General features: G+C 56.8%; 1 protein-coding gene across 1 annotated transcript in view; it reads left to right on the top strand.

Annotated features, from left to right (window-relative positions):
• Window positions 1–15,913, top strand: part of JPH3 (junctophilin 3) — an 81,214-nt gene that overhangs the window by 22,737 nt on the left and 42,564 nt on the right. The window contains exon 2 of the mRNA XM_077891086.1: window positions 9,780–10,557. Within this exon, the coding sequence (XP_077747212.1) occupies window positions 9,780–10,557 (778 nt within the window). The remainder of the gene's footprint in view (window positions 1–9,779; window positions 10,558–15,913) is intronic.

A 15,913-nucleotide genomic window follows, 5' to 3' on the forward strand; every position in this document is an offset into this window, starting at 1 on the left:
CCGTTCGTGGAATCTCCCCGCGGCTTGCTTTATCATGCTTTACTCCCTCACCGTGCTGGTGTGCGTCCTGCAGTAGCTTCGTAAGGAAAGATGCCTGAATGATTGTTTTGTGGCTTTACTGATAAATTGGTCATGTGGGGAATTCTAGGCTGAAATCATCCAGGACTTGGGGGCAGCGGTGGTGGTGGCGGCACCTGCCCCTGATGACTCGGTTTCACTGCTGCAGAGGAGGCCCATACCGCTCAGATTCTCCATCCCTCACACGCAGTTGCCCCCCTCCCCATCCCAAAGTGGGATCTTTGCTCTTTGGGGGACGGGGATCCGAAACCCCACAACATCGAATATTGGTGGACTCCTTCTCCTCCATCGTGCTGGCGTCCGTGAGCCCCTCCAGCCTGGACCCTTCAGTTCTGGGAGCTTTCCCATTGTTAGCCTTTGGTGATTTTCCGGAACTCCTGCCACACAGACTTGGGGCCCAGCTGACTCATGCGCGACTCTGATTTTCTCCTTACTGTTTCTCACTGCTTTGCCCACCTCTTCTTTTTGTTCCAGTTTCTGATTTTCTTGAATTTATCTTCCAACTCACTTACCAAAATTCTTATTTTAGCCATCATGCTTTTAATTTCCAGGAGCTCTCTCTCTCTCTCTCTCTCTCTTTCGTTGCATTTTATTTGCACTGTGTGGATGCGGTGTCTTCTCTCTCTACAGATTTAATTTCTGGGCTCCCTGATGTCTTTCATACTTTGCATTTTTCATGATTCTCTCCAATTCCCCAACCCTCCTCCTGCCACACATTTATTTGTATGTTGGAGCCTTTCTTCCTGTGAGAGGCTTTCTCCAAACATCTAATGACCCTTGACTGTTCTTTTTTTTTTTCTTTTAAGATTTTATTTAAAAGTGAGCTCAAGCGGGGGGAGGGGCAGAAGGAGAGAGTCTGGCAGACTCTGGGCTCCATCCCAGGACCCCCAGACGATGATCTGAGCTGAAGTCAGACCCTTAACCAACTGAGCCACCCGGGCATCCCGGGGTGCTTAGTAAAGCAAGAAAACAAAAAGTTGGCTGGCCCAGTGCAGCCCCTTCAGAGGATTTCCCTCTTCCTCCTGGCTGCCGTCACCCCAGCCACCAATCCCTCCCTGGACAGACTGGCCATGCAGGCAGGGACTGCCTCCTAAAGTCCTGTGTCTGGTTCCTCTCTGCCGAGTGTCTCTCGGGTATGATTTTCTGGTTCTGTATCTCTAGAAACTTTTGTGTCCTGCAGGACAGAACGTGCATATGTTCTCAGCACCCCGGTTTTTATCCTCTCTCTTGGTTTGTCCTCTTAACTTTGACTTACATGTATAGTTGCATCACCTGGCTGACGATGGAGGATTTATATTGGCTTGTGGGGCTGCCGTAACCGAATGTCACAGACTGGAGGGCTTAACCACTTGCTGTTTGTCCTGTCCCCGTTTGGAGGCTGGAGGTTGAAGGTCAGCGCGCCAGCAGGTTGGGCTCCTCTGAGCCCCCTCTGCCGGGCTTGCAGGCGGCCACCCTCTCACCACCTCTTCCTATGCTCTGTGCCTGTACCCCTGCTTTCATCTCCGCTTCTTAGAGGAACTATTGTATTAGGGCCCAGACTCAAGCCCTCTATTGTTTGTTGTGGTAAAATACAACATAAAATCTACCATCTTAACTTACTTTTTAAAGATTATTTATTAGAGAGAGAAAGAGAGAGAGAACAGAGGGAGAAGGAGAAGCAGATTCCCACTGAGCAGGGAACCTGATACAGGACTTGATCCCAGGACCCTGGGATCATGACCTGACCCGAAGGCAGAGGCTTCACTGACTGAGTCACCCAGGCGCCCCTCATCTTAACCATTTTCAAGTGTACAGTTCACTGGTATTAAATACAGAGTGTTCAGTAGTTCCTACCATCTATGTCCAGAAAGCTTCTCTTATAAAAAACCCCTGCACCCATGAACAAGTCCCCTCCAGGCCCTGGTATCTGGTAGTTCTGGGTTTATTGTCGGGGGAGCCACTGTGCCATCACCCACAGCAGCTGCACCATTTCACGTTCCCACTGATGGTGCACAGGGTCTCTGCTTTCTCCACTTCCTCGTGGGTGTGAGGTGGGGTCTTGCTGTGGGTTTGATGTGTGTTTCCCTGATGGCGAGTGATGTTGAGAATCTTCTCGTGGTGCTTATCGCCTCACCTTTTACCTTAATCCTGTGTGCAAAGACTGTGTCACCAAATACAGTTGGTTCTAAGGTATTGGGGGGCAGGACTGTAACATGGGAGATAAATTCTGTACCCTGACTCCCGTGGTAACTCTTCAGAGCCTAGCTAAAACCAAGCTTTAAAAATGATACTTGCAGGGCACCTGGGTGGCTCAGTCATTGAGCATCTGCCTTCATCTCAGGTCGTGATCCCGGGGTCCTGGGATCAAGTCCCATATCAGGCTCCCCGCTGGGAGGCTGCTTCTCCCTCTGCCTGTGTCTCTGCCTCTCTCTGTGTGTCTCTCCTGAATAAATAAATAAAATCTTTAAAAAAATGATACTTTCTAGCGTTGGTGATGATGAGGGGAAGCAATCACTCTCGTGGTCCTTTCCAAGGGTAGTGTATCAAAAACCTTAAAACAACAGAGAAAAAAAACTTTTGAATGAGCAAATTCATTCTAGGAGTTTATCCTGAGGATATAATCTGTATATGAAGATAAATTATCAAAAATGAGGAATGACTTTAAATGTCCCACAGAAGATGGACTTGTAGCTTCTATGTGGTGGAACATTCATGTGTTCGGCTAGCTGCAGCCATCCCTAATGATGCAAAAAAGGTGGAAGGAGGTCCAGGGTACATTTGGAAGAAGGTTCTAGAACCTAGTCTGTCCACACGATGCTGCCTCCCTGGCTCTGCAGCCCACAGGCCAGGTGTCCTTGTCCCAGGTTCTTCACCTCCTGCCACATCCCTCACCCCAGGGATGCCCCGACCAGAAGAATCAATCACCTGGGGGTGGTAGCCAGTGCACATCACCTGGTCTTCCCTGACCATTCTAATTTCATAGGTCAGAGTTTGGGCCTGGAACTGTGGTTTTCCAAAAACAAAACAAAACAAACCAATTGCAACAAGTGTCTTTCATGTTGATGCTCGTGCAGGAAGCACTAGTTACCTTGTTTGGGAGTCCTGCCTGGCTTGGGGATTCTGGGGTCGGCCTTGGTGTGTGGAAGTGCTGGAGGGTGGTTTGCACTTGGGGTGCAGTGCACTCTGCCATTCGTTTCCAGAAACTCTGGGAAGCCCACTTCCTGGTGAAGTGTGAAGCACAAGAAATACGGGGTGCATCTTGACTGCTCGGTGTGTCGTCTCCAGCTGCTCAGATGGCCCCTGTGCCCCCCCCCCCCGGCCTGGCTGGGATGCAGAGATGGAGGGGCCTCTGTGTGTCCTCCTGGGCATGAAGGTGGGGATGCAGCGTGCTCTGGCCAGCCCTCCCTCCCCCCGCCACTGAGGACAGAGGAGCCTGGAGCCTTGTAAACGCCATCTGTTCCTCGCAGGGAGACACCTGTTCAGCATGGGGCCCTCACAATCAGGTGTGACACATCCTGGGGTGCACAGACATAGATCCTGAGGATGGGGGTGATTCTGGGGTATCTCAGGGAGTGTTTGGGTTCAAGGGGCACATGGGCTCTCTAGAAGGAGTGAGGATGTCCTGGGGACCCGGCACTGGAAAAGCATCTACCCCTGTGCCTTGCTCTGAGGGAGAAGACCCTGGCTGCTTCTCTGTTTCCTTCTCTGGCAGGAAGCAGTCATGCGGGCCTCCTCACCTCCTGGCCGACGTCCCAGAGGGAGAAGGTGGTCAGTCACCCTTCTGGGTCCAGTCACTGTGACGGGAGGGGAGGCACCGCACCTGGTGCCCCCAGGAGAGGATGTCCCTCTGGGAGGCAGGCCAGTCTGGGTGGGGTGGGAGGTTTCTGGAGGGGCCAGTATGGCCTGGGTTGTGGTGTTGGGCTGCGGAGGCAGGTGTGGGGCTGACAGGCCCGAGGCCCTCCAGGCAAGCCTCAGGCTCGGCTCCAGCTGGGCCCACATCCCACTCCTGTTGGTGACTTTGGGTGTCTCTTTTGCCACAAGCCTCAGTGTTTTTTGTCAGGTGAGCAGAGTGTGTCTGGAAGTCACAGCTCTTGTTCCACTCCCCAGCTCCCCTTCCTTTGCCTCTGGGGTGCTCCCCTGCTCCCCTGGGTGCCCTCCAGGGCGACCTGGCCTCGCCCCACCCTGCCCTGGGCCCAGGAGGCAGCTTCCCCAGGCCGGGCATCTCTGCGGATGCTCAGCCCCAGTGGCCGGGCCGTGATGAAGGCTGCGTTTGCCACCAGGCTGGTCCTCGGGGCTGTGTGACAAGTGCTTTGGAAGAACTGCAGCTGAGAGTCGAGGGTTTCGGTCAAACAGGCGTGTGAGAGGCGTGGAGGCCCTAGTGGGACTTCTGTAACTCGAGGAGAGCAGGCTGCCCGCCCGGCCCGAGGTACTAGATGCTGAGGGCTGGGCTTGGACCGGGTGGATTCCTGAATCTGGAATCGCTGGTGCCCACAGCATGCCCGGCAGCAGCCCAGCCAGATGTTGGACCTCCGTGGGGCCCCACGCACAGCATCAGCCTCACCTGGGGGATTAGGCATGCAGGAGCTCAGCCTGCACCCCGAGTCGGGAAGTTGGTGGGAGGTTTAGCACCCCACCCCCCCTGGCCTCGTCCTGTGTGCTGCTCCCTGCGAGTGAGCCCCGCTGGCTTCAGGGGGCATCTTGCAGGTGAGGCCCAGGGAGGCTTGCCCGCTTGCCTGGGGTCCCCTTGGGTTTCCTGATTCCGACTTCCAGCTGATGGGGATGGAGGGGTCAGTCCATTATCTTCATTGTGGTGGGCAGGTGAGGGGGTGGCAGAGTCGGTGGGAGGGTCCCCTGCTTTCCTGAGTTGACTTGGAGGGTGGAAGGGATGCCCTCAGCGATCCATCCACCTCTGGGTGTCTTCCTGTGAGGGGCAGCCCAAGGTCAGGGTGAAGGTGTGCGTAGGAAGCTGCCTCTGCTCCAGGGTCCCTCCAGCATCCAGCGGGACAGCACCTGTTGGGGCCACTTGGCTTCCCCTCGAACTGGGCACCCTGGCTCCTGCCTCTTCACACACAGGTTGCTTGGGGTGTAAAATGAAACAAAACACTGGGTTTAATGGTTTAACGGTGTGCAAATAACCAGTTGGATTCAAACAATCACGGAAATTGGGGTGGGGGAGCTTGAAATGAACCCTTTATCACCCTAGCCCGCCAGAGGACTGGGGCAGAGAGGAGGCTGGGAGGGAGGGTAGAGGGGAGCCTCCCCTCGGGAGAAGCTGCCTCCCCATGGCCTGCCTGGTCGCAGAGCTGGCCTGGGTCTGGTCTCTTGATGCCTACATGCCCTTTGCAGCAGGTGCTCCCAGGCCGATCCTAGCAGAGCTGGTCTGCAGTTTCCGAGATGTCGAATCCAGTTTCTTCCTGATGTTGGCCATACTCAGAGATGTGTTCCCACTGGGGGTAACCATGCAAATACAACCAAACTGCAGGCTCTGACCAAGGAAGGCTCCGCCATGGCCAGCTCTTCATGTGCGTGGGTGCTACCTACTGTCTGTGTACCATGTGGCGGGCGCAGTCATCGCCCCAGGCCGCCCAGATCGGGGCTCGGGCTGCCTGACTCATGGTATAACTCCCTGGGCTCTGCTCAGCTGCGCCACGTTGGGCACAGGAGTTTTTTTTTATTTTATTTTATTTTATTTTATTTTATTTTATTTTAATTAATTAATTAAAGATTTTATATATTTATTCATGAGAGACACAGAGAGGCAGAGACACAGGCAGAGGGAGAAGCAGGCTCCTGAGAGGAGCCTGATGTGGGACTTGATCCTGGGACCTTGGGATCACGCCCTGAGCTGAAGACAGATGCTTAACCACTGAGCCACTGAGGCGTCCCAAAATTAACCATTTTATTTTATTTTATTTTTTTATTTATGATAGTCACAGAGAGAGAGAGAGAGGCAGAGACACAGGCAGAGGGAGAAGCAGGCTCCATGCACCGCGAGCCTGATGTGGGACTCGATCCTGGGTCTCCAGGATCACGCCCTGGGCCAAAGCCAGGCGCCAAAACGCGGCGCCACCCAGGGATCCCGAAATTAACCATTTTAAAGTGAACAATTCATGGGCATCTGGCACATTCATACTGCTGTGTGGTCACCACTGGTACAGAACACCAAGTCATTTTCATCCCCCAAAATGAAGCACTGTTCCCCGTCCCAGCAGCCACCACTCTGCTTTCTGCTCTGGATTTGCCTGCTCAGGACATGAAGGGTCCTTCCCCTGGCCTTTGCCCCTATCTGGCCCTGGAGCACGTGTACATTTTTTCCCCTGATCTGTAGAAGGACCTCAGGAGTCCCAGAGCTCAGGAAAACTACATCGAGTCCTTGCTTTTGCTCCACCGCCATGGGAACTGAAGTCTGCAGGGGCCGTGGCTTGTCTTGGCCGTGCTGCTCCTCACGTGGCCCCTAGAAGGCCAGTGTGGCCGGATGCAGGTGCTTGGGGAGAGGGGCGAGGATGGGGAGCCCTAGGTTCAGATCTGCCCTCCGGCTTCTGGCTGAGTGTGCCTGGGTGGGCCTGTGTTCCCTCAGGTTTGGATGAGGAGTGTTGATAACCTTCGACACTCTGTATCCGTGACCCCCTCTATACCTGCACAGCTGCCTTCCTCACCTTATAGATGAGGAAACTGAGGTTCAAGGAGATGTTCCCAAGGTCACAGATCCAGAAAGCATGCAGTCAGGACTCGAACCCAGGTCTGGCCCTTTCCTGACACCTTCCCAAGCCCCTGCTGGTCACAGCCTCTGCCAGGCTGTGCACGAAGCTCCTGGAGGTGCCTTCACTTTATTAATTTTTAAAAATTTGGCAAAATAAACATAAAATCTGCCATCTTAATCACTTAAAGTGTACAATACTGGTCCACGCCTGGTCCCGGGGTCCTACTCATAACCCTGGCTGCTGTGAGCCACGGGGTCTCTGTCCCAGCATGAGACACACCGGCACACCGCATGGCACGGAATCCACCACCACCTTTGTCTGCCCCATAACAGTCACCTGCTTACAGCCAGGTTGGCTCTGGGAAGGGGTGCAGTGGACGCTGTGGGGCACATGGGTAAAGCCCACATCCTGCCCTCCCATGGGGAAGGGGCCACGCCTGGCTCATGCAGCCTGAGGTGGGAGGAGCTCTTGGTTGGGGCAGGGGTGGGAGCTGGGGAGAGGGTGAGGAGCACCCCTGCTGCTCTGCATTTGGGCCCTGGGCTACGTCCCTTTGTAGAGCATGCCCCCCACCCAGCTTTGGGGCTACCAGATGGCTGTCTGCTGTGGGGGTGCAGAAGCCCCCACCTCAGGGTGGGATGAGTCCCACGGGATTAGGCTAAAGCACACGTGCAGCTAAGACGCCCTCCCTCATGGACATGTCCAGGAGGACACTGGTCTCAGGCTTGGCTTATAGAAAGTACCTTTGTGGGGGTCACTTGTTCAGTGGACAGGCCACTGTCTGCTGGAGCACAGGGCTCCCAGGTCCCTTGCCCTGGCCTCTAGCCCCAGCTACATCTCTCCCAGCAAGGCCAGGCATGAGTTACCAACAGAATCAGGTGTCTGGTTGTGGGGAGCTCGCAACCCACTTGAGCAGGAGACGTGTCCTGCAAATGTGTAAGACCCTCCAGAGTCTGCCTGTGGAATGCTGGATGTTGGCGTAAATGCTGCAGGTCCTGTGCGGGAGCATGGTCAGCTCTACGGGCTGGGGTACCCCGAGGTGTTACTGAGGAGGGGGTGCCATCTGGGTTGGATTGGGTGGGATTTGAATCCCGAGGTCTCAGACAAGCCCGTGAAGGGTGGGGACCTGTTCTGACTTGGGCGTTGTCAGTGACTGTGATGGGCAGTGACACAACAGTGACTGAAGTTCTCTGGGGCCACATGGCAAGGCTTTGTGTCTTTCCTCTGATGTAGGGCAGGCATGTGATGGAGAGGGCCTGGGTGGGAGACAGTAGGGAGGAGTTGGGAGTGGGGCAAACTGGAGGGGGCACCCGGTTTGGAGTCCATTTGCTGCTGGACTCCACTCCATTTTTCCATCTGAAAACAAAGATTTTGGCTTGCCAGAGCCTTTAAATTTTTAGGAGAAAGAAGAGCTGAGCTTTTATGTGAAACGTCTCGATTTTGAAATGTTGGCAATTCCAGTTTTTTATAAAAACACCATGGGACAAATAAAGCCTGTGTATTGGTGAGTTTCTGGTTTGCAGCCCCTGTGACAGTGAGCTGGAAGTGTGGTGGGACAGATTCTCCCCATTTTCCCTGAAAAGCCCGTCCGGGGCGGGGACCCCATCAGTGGAGCTCAGCGGGGGCCCGGCAGTGAGTCCAGGAATGCTGGGGACTGTTCTCCTCTCCCGGTGACGTAAGTCCCCTTCTGTAGACGAGGAGACTGAGGGTCAGAGAGGCTCCCATCACACAGGGGTAAGTAGAGCAGGGACATGAGCCTGGTTTTATCAATTTATTTTCCCCTTTAATTGTGTTGTGGTAAGATATTCTACGTATCATAAAATTTGCAGCTGTAACCACGCCTTACACAATTCAGTGGTGTTATATTCAGGGTGTTGTGCAACCATCACCTCTACTCTACTTTCAAAGCTTCTCCGTCACCCCAAGTAGAAACTAGTTCCATTAAAGGACAACTCCCTGTGTCCCCAACCCCCGCCCCTGGCACCTGCCATTCTTCTGTCTCTGAACCTGACTGTTGGAAGGGCCTTGTGTCAGTGTTCTCACATGGTGTTTGTCCTCCTGTGACTGGCTTGTTTCACAGGTTCCCCTGTGCTGTAGTGGGTGTCACTTTTAAGGCTGAAAAATATTCCATTGTTTGGATGGACCCCATTTGGTTTATCCATTTGTCCATCAATGGACACCTGGGTTGTTTCCACCTGTCGTCTATTCTGATTAAGCTGCTGTGAGCATGGGTGTGCAAATAGCTCTTTGAGCTCCTGCTTTTGATTCTCTTGGGGATGTTGGGTTTGCTGGTTGCAACACCTTAATGTGCCTCAGTGCTCTTGCAAACCCTTCTTGGATACCCCCAGCAGTTGGGAATTTACTGCCTCCCGGGGCAGCCCTTTCACACCGGGTTTGTAGCCGGGATCTGTGTCCCTGTAGCTGGACTCCCGGGCCCCATGACCATTTGGGGCCACTCACACAGCACCTGCTTCTTTCCTGCCTGCTGTGCTCCTCCCTGTCTTCTCAGGGTGGGGCCTCTGCCTGTGTGCAGGGGGAGCTCTCCGGTTCGCTCTAGACTCAGTGCCAGACTCTTTTTTTTTTTTTTAAAGGTTTTATTTATTTATTCATGAGAGACAGAGAGAGAGAGAGAGAGAGAGCGGCAGAGACACAGGCAGAGGGAGAAGCAGGCTCCACGCAGGGAGCCTGACTGGGACTGGATCCCAGGACCCCAGGATCATGTCCTGGGCCCAAGGCAAGCGCTAAACCGCTGAGCCACCCAAGGATCCCTCAGTTCCAGACTCTGACACCTCGCTTCCCTTTCCCAACTTCTAAGAGAAAGAAATGCAACGGCGCAAAGCAGGACCGGTGCGTCTTCAGCAAAAACCATGGGTGATAGAGTCCTAAAAACAGGCAGTGGTCTGTCTGCCTCCCAGCAAAGCCACCAGGTTGTCCCAGGACAGAAGCGTGAGGGCTCGGGCCACAGCGCGTCCTCCCGTCGCGTCGCCCCCCAGAGGCTCACCTCTCTTTCCTTTGTGTCTGCAGGGACCTACCAGGGCCAGTGGGTCGGCGGCATGCGGCAAGGCTACGGCGTGCGGCAGAGCGTTCCCTACGGCATGGCAGCGGTCATCCGCTCGCCCCTGAGGACGTCCATCAACTCTCTGCGCAGCGAGCACACCAACGGCGCGGCGCTGCACCCCGACGCCTCCCCGGCGGTGGCCAGCAGCCCGGCCGTGTCCCGAGGGGGCTTCGTGCTCGTGGCGCACAGCGACTCCGACATCCTCAAGAGCAAAAAGAAGGGGCTGTTCCGGCGCTCGCTGCTGAGCGGCCTGAAGCTGCGCAAGTCCGAGTCCAAGAGCAGCCTGGCCAGCCAGCGCAGCAAGCAGAGCTCGTTCCGCAGCGAGGCCGGCATGAGCACGGTCAGCTCCACGGCCAGCGACATCCACTCCACCATCAGCCTGGGCGAGGGCGAGGCCGAGCTGGCGGTCATCGAGGATGACATCGACGCCACCACCACGGAGACCTACGTGGGCGAGTGGAAGAGCGACAAGCGCTCGGGCTTCGGCGTGAGCCAGCGCTCCGACGGGCTCAAGTACGAGGGCGAGTGGGCGGGCAACAGGCGGCACGGCTACGGCTGCATGACCTTCCCCGATGGCACCAAGGAGGAGGGCAAGTACAAGCAGAATGTCCTCGTGAGCGGCAAGCGCAAGAACCTCATTCCGCTGCGTGCCAGCAAGATCCGCGAGAAGGTGGACCGGGCCGTGGAGGCCGCCGAGCGGGCTGCCACCATTGCCAAGCAGAAGGCGGAGATCGCGGCCTCCAGGTAGGAGGGTGTGGCGGGCAGGGCTGGGTTGCAGGGCCTGGTCCTCTCAGCTCTGCTGTCCTCAGGATAGGGACCGGTGTTTCTCGAACTGTGCTCCTGGGAACCAGGGGGCTCCTTGAAGTTTCTCGTGGGGGGCAGGCCATGGTTGGTCTGAGCGGGTTCTGGGCCCCCCAACAGCCTTTCCTGCAACAGAGCAGCATCTCCTTTGTTCCATGTGCTGGTGTTACTTGTGGGGTAGCAGGTGCATAAAGAAGGTAGAAGGTGCATAAAGAACAGTGCATAAAGCACTGTTCTGCTGGTGACACGAAGGTGTGACGGCCGTGCTCCCAGCACTGCAGACATGTGAGGCTGGGGAGGAAGCTGCGCTGGTTGTCTGTGGACTCAGAGACAGCCCAAACTGCACGGACCAGCTGGGGGCCCCCGGCACGGGGCCCATGTGATATGTGGTGCTGTGGGCCAACAGCTGGTGTGAGATGCAGCCCTAACTGGGTTTGGGTTCAGCGGGGCTGCCGGGCACTGAGCAATGGGTCCTGAGGTGGCTGCTGGTGGGCACTGTGTTGGTTTCCAAGGTGACTTTAGTGTTGGGTACAAGCTTCAGGGCTGGAGGAAGGGGCTCAGGGCCCAGCTCCCCTGGAGCTGCAGGGGCAGGTGCATGAGCAGGGTCTGGGCCAGGTGAGGGGGTAGGTAGCTGTGGATGGCCCTGGAGGGCAGGGACTGTCTGCTGCAGCTGGATGGGAGTCGCCCCATTGAAAGCCAAGGTCTCCGTGGGAGGCTGCACGCCTTGGTTCTAGGGAAACCATTTCTGAGTTAGCCAGAGCTTCCTGCTGTCTGTGTGCTTTCCTAAGTCAGGGTGGGACCTGGGGGTCTCCCCCGTGGGGCCTGGGTGGTCGTCCCCAGGACCTCTTTAGAAGCCACAGCCTGCCCAGGCCAGAGGCATCTGGGAGGACAGACCCTTGCATCTTTCTGGATGATTTTGTGTCCCCAGCCAGGGGCTCACTTACAGCTCAGGCTGTCCAACCTCATCACTAATTAAAGATTTAGTTTATTTGGCTCTGATTTTTCTGTGACCTTTGATCCACGGTAGAAGGAAAATGGTAGCCTGGGTTTATCAGCAGAATATGAGCTGCTCCCCACATCTGAGATTTTAGAGGGAAGGAAATCCATTCTGAGAAACCAAGACAAAGACGGAGCTGCTCCCTGAGCACTGAGGTCCCAGATTGCTCTGCTTACCACCCCCCCGACCCATCCACCAGACATGTTCAGGCTCGGAAACAAACAGGACCAGCATTTATGATGACTCCCCTGGGAGATTAAGATGAAATCAGGTTTATTGGTTATCTTTTTCCATCCTGAATGTGACACTTGCTTGTACAGAACATGGAATGTAAAAGGAAGAAGCGTCATCAGCTCTCCTTGGCTCCGGCATCCAGACAGGCTGGCGTTTGTGTGTATTTCTTGCCTTCCAGTTGTGTTTGGTGTGGTTTGTTGACATCCATCCATAAAAGGCAGCTACAGGGCTTGGGGAAGTGTGCTCCAAGGTGTGGGGTCCTCGGAACAGTGCCTGTCTGGCTGCAGGTCCGTTCTCAGCCCCCGGGTCTGTGAGGCAGCCCCAGGACGTAGCCGACCATCTTCTGCAGAAATGACTTTAACGTCCAGCGGCCAGGAAAACTTGATTGGGACTGAGGCCTAGGATGCAGGGCAGTTGTCCGACAAATCCCACAGAGTTCATGCTGTGAGCAGAGCTCAGAGTCCACACACCTGATGAGCTCCACTTAGGGCAGAACCTCTGCCCATGACAAAGGTTCAAGAACTCCAGTGACAGCAGCTCCGAGTACTGGGGGCTGGCTCAGGGGGACTGCAGACACCGTCTGGCTTAGGCCCATCGCTGCTGAGCAGCCTGGGGCAGGCTCTTCCCCTCTCTGGGCTGGGCTCCCTGTGGAAGAATAGGATAATGTGGTGCACAGTGCCCTCAGCCCATGTGGGGTTTGGCGCAGGCTGTGGTTGCCGTACCAGCCCCTCTACCCCAACCCTGAGACCTTTTGGGGATGTGGATGTGCCTGCGGTGTGACCCTGAGCCACATGGGCCTGCTAGTGCCCAGGGTCACCCATTGGAGGCAGGGGTGACAGCGTCCTGTATCCCTACAAATAGAGATGGGGATGAGCCTCCTTTCCAGGCTGCAGGATGGAGCAGTGCTTCCTGTGTTTTTTCAATGGGCTTAGATTTGGAAAAAACAGGGCATGAGCATCTGTCCTCGATAGCAAAGCCCGCAGAGGAGAGCTGGTCCACGCCCAGAACCCCCGAGGCCCACCCTCTGCTGGAGCATGAAAGTGGCCTTGGCGGCTGGGAGGTGGCTGGCCCCAGGTGGGCTTTGGTCATGGCTGCTGCCAAGAGAGGCCAGGCCGTGAGGGCAGCAGCAGAGAGGCGCCGCCGCTCCCTCCTCAGGGCCCAGCTGAGCACAATTACTGAGCCAAGTCCATAGAGACAGTGTGATGTCTCCTCATCAGGGCGCCCAGGCCCCTCCCTGGGGGGACAGCTCTGTGGGGACAGCTGCCGAGGGGACAGGGACATGGGCTTTCCTGGAAAACACGCTTGGGGGGTTGGTGGCACCCAGAGCTTGAGTTCTGAGAGGTGGTCCTGTGTTTACCACCCAGTAAGCAGTCAGCGGGGTTGGGGGTGTCTGCAGCCTGGTTCTCGGCCCCCAGTCTGTGCATAGGAATCACCTGGGGCCCTAAGGCCCTGGAACTGCTGGTTCGGAGCGTCTTGGTGTGGTCTGAGAACCTGCATTCCGCAGGAGCCTCTAGGATGCTGGGAACTGCCAGCTCTTCCGTGTGGCAAGAGGCCCACAGGGTGGAGGTGCTGTAGGAGACAAGTAGGGGAGAGTGTGCCCGGTGGTCGGTCTGGGTTGCGGTCAGAGCAGAAGGTCTTGCTGTCCTTCCCCTGTGACTGCCTGTAGAGTCCTCTGCCCCCATTGGGATGGCTGCCACCCTGCCCTGTCAGTGACTGGGGGACCCCTGAGTACCCTTGGAACCTGCTCCAGGCGGCTTGTATCCCGTGAAGCATCCTTCACAGCACAGCATACGCGTCTCTTTTGCACCTGCTGCATCTCCATCGCCCCTCCCGGTGCCTGTGACAGACATAACTGGTTGATCACAGTGCTCCTGCAAACGCTCTGGCCTGGAGGACAAAATGTGACAGCTGTGATCTCACCAGAGGAGCTGGTCTTCCTGAGGACCAGCTCGGGGTCTGCTTGGAAGTCAAAATGCAAACCTGTCCCCTCCTGGTGAGGAAGGATGCCTACAGGACACCTGGCCCAGAGGCTGCTGAGCTGAGGGTGGGCCTGTCCCTCCCTGCTCCCCACAGGGGGATCCTGGGACGTAGCACCCGGGCTGCTTGAGAAGGTGACCACCAGAGTGCAGTGAGCCCCCTGCCAGACGAGGGTGGGGAGGGGTCCAGAGCCTGTGAGTGTTAGGAGGGGCTCAATGGTGGTCGTGAGGGGCCCCTCTGTCTGCTGCCTCTCTTGGGGTACCTCTCAAATGCTATTGTGAAGAGCTGTCAGTGGATATGCAAAGCCCTCACATGGGCCGAGGGAGCTAGGCTCCAGGCCAGGGGTGTTTCTGCCACTGCTGAACCCCTGGTGGCTGGGACGGTGCGTGGCTCGGTAGTGGAGCATCTGTGCAATAGCCATGCTTCGTATGAATGTATAAGTGAAGGAATGAATGGTTCCCTGGGGGCTGGGAACCTGGGAGTGTGGTCGTGGCCGTGGCCTCCTGGGGAGCTAGGGTCACCCCAGTTATGTCGTCCTTTCCCAGGGGACCACAGGAACCCTCTTGTTCCTGGGCACCCATGGATTCTGGTGGGTCCAGCGAGGCAGTGCCTCCTGGCAAAGTTCAGAGAAGCAAGAACTGCATTTTCCTGCAGGGTTACTTTGATGTCACAGCTCCCGGGCCCTGACATCCTGCAGATGGGATCAGGTCCTGACCGTGGGGGCTCACTGTGCATCCATGGGTGGGTCACCGGCTATGCAGGGGGGTGGAGGTAGGTTCCCTGGCTGCATCCTGCACCATGAGGATTACATGAGATGGTGTCTGTGCATTGCTTAGCATGGTGCAGGGTGTGGTGGGCCCTCGTGCAGATGAGGATGAGAACTCACAGCATATGCCCCCCCAAACACCCCCCAGCACACACACCAGAGACCCCTGCAGGGGCCAGGTGCGCCTCTGGGCCTGCTCCTGAGATTAACAGTGGCTGGTCAGGGGATGGAACGCCAGGACATGCTGGGCAGGAGCAAGGACAGTGACCCAAGTGCTCTCCTGCCCCCTCTTCCTGGTCTGGCTTCCCTCTGGTGCTCCACCTGCAGCCTGGCGCCTGTAGCCAGCGGTTTCCTGGCAGTGGCCGTGGAGCTTGGGGTGAGTGATGAGGAGGTGCGGGGGCAGCTGTGCTGTTCAGGAGGGGCTCTGTTCCCGCGGGAGCAGCCCCAGATGGGCCACAGTGTGTGGGTGGGAGGAGGGGCTGTGCCGGGAGGCCCTGGGCTGGGGCAGGTGTCCTCGTGTCTGCACTGGTGGGGGTGGGAGGTGCCCCGGTGGTGGCTGGGTGGCTGAGGACACCTCTTCCTGTGTGCAGAGGCTGGCCAGGTCATCCTGGCCGCGAGCAGGGCAGACAGGGGCAGCAAGACATGGATGCTGGACTGAGTGAGCAGAATTGCAGGTGGGAGGAGATGGGAGCGTCCTTGACCAGGCATTTAGATGGGAGATGACATTCCTGCCACACTGGCAGCTGGCCCCTCGCTCTGGCAGACGGGGCTCCCTGACCACCACGCACTCAGGATCCTCCTGCCAGGCAGCCGGCCCGTCTGAGGCAGGAGCTGTCCCTGCCTGCAGGGTGGGGACGTGAGCCGCGTGGGCAGAGTGGCCGAGAGCCGGCCCCCAGGTTCAGCGGGCAGTGGCCCAGTCAGGCCTAGGTGCACACCTCCACCCTCTCCTTCTCTTGCCCTTTCAAGCCTGACCGAAGTCTGGGACCCCTGAATACGGGGGTGCTGGCTAGGCTCCGTGAAGCGCTCTCTAAATACAGTGTTGCCACTAGGACAGGAAGGATTTGGTGCCCAAAACCTCCATGAGGCCTGCTCCAGGAGGGGCTTCCACTCCTCCCCACCCCCCGACCCCCGGCCGCTTCTTGAGCACCTGCTGTATGCCCGGGCCGAGCTGGTGTCTCTGCAGCCGGGCCTCAGGGCGCCCTGCTGCTCTGCCTTCAGCTGAGCTCCGTGGCTTCAGCTTCTGTGAGGCCTGGATCTGCCCCGGGCCATCCCCAGGGCTTGGGTGCAGTGTCGTCATCATCATCATCATCATTGGCCAGGAGATT

The sequence above is a fragment of the Canis aureus genome, chromosome 3, assembly GCF_053574225.1.
Source record: "Canis aureus isolate CA01 chromosome 3, VMU_Caureus_v.1.0, whole genome shotgun sequence".
Lineage (NCBI taxonomy): Eukaryota > Metazoa > Chordata > Mammalia > Carnivora > Canidae > Canis > Canis aureus.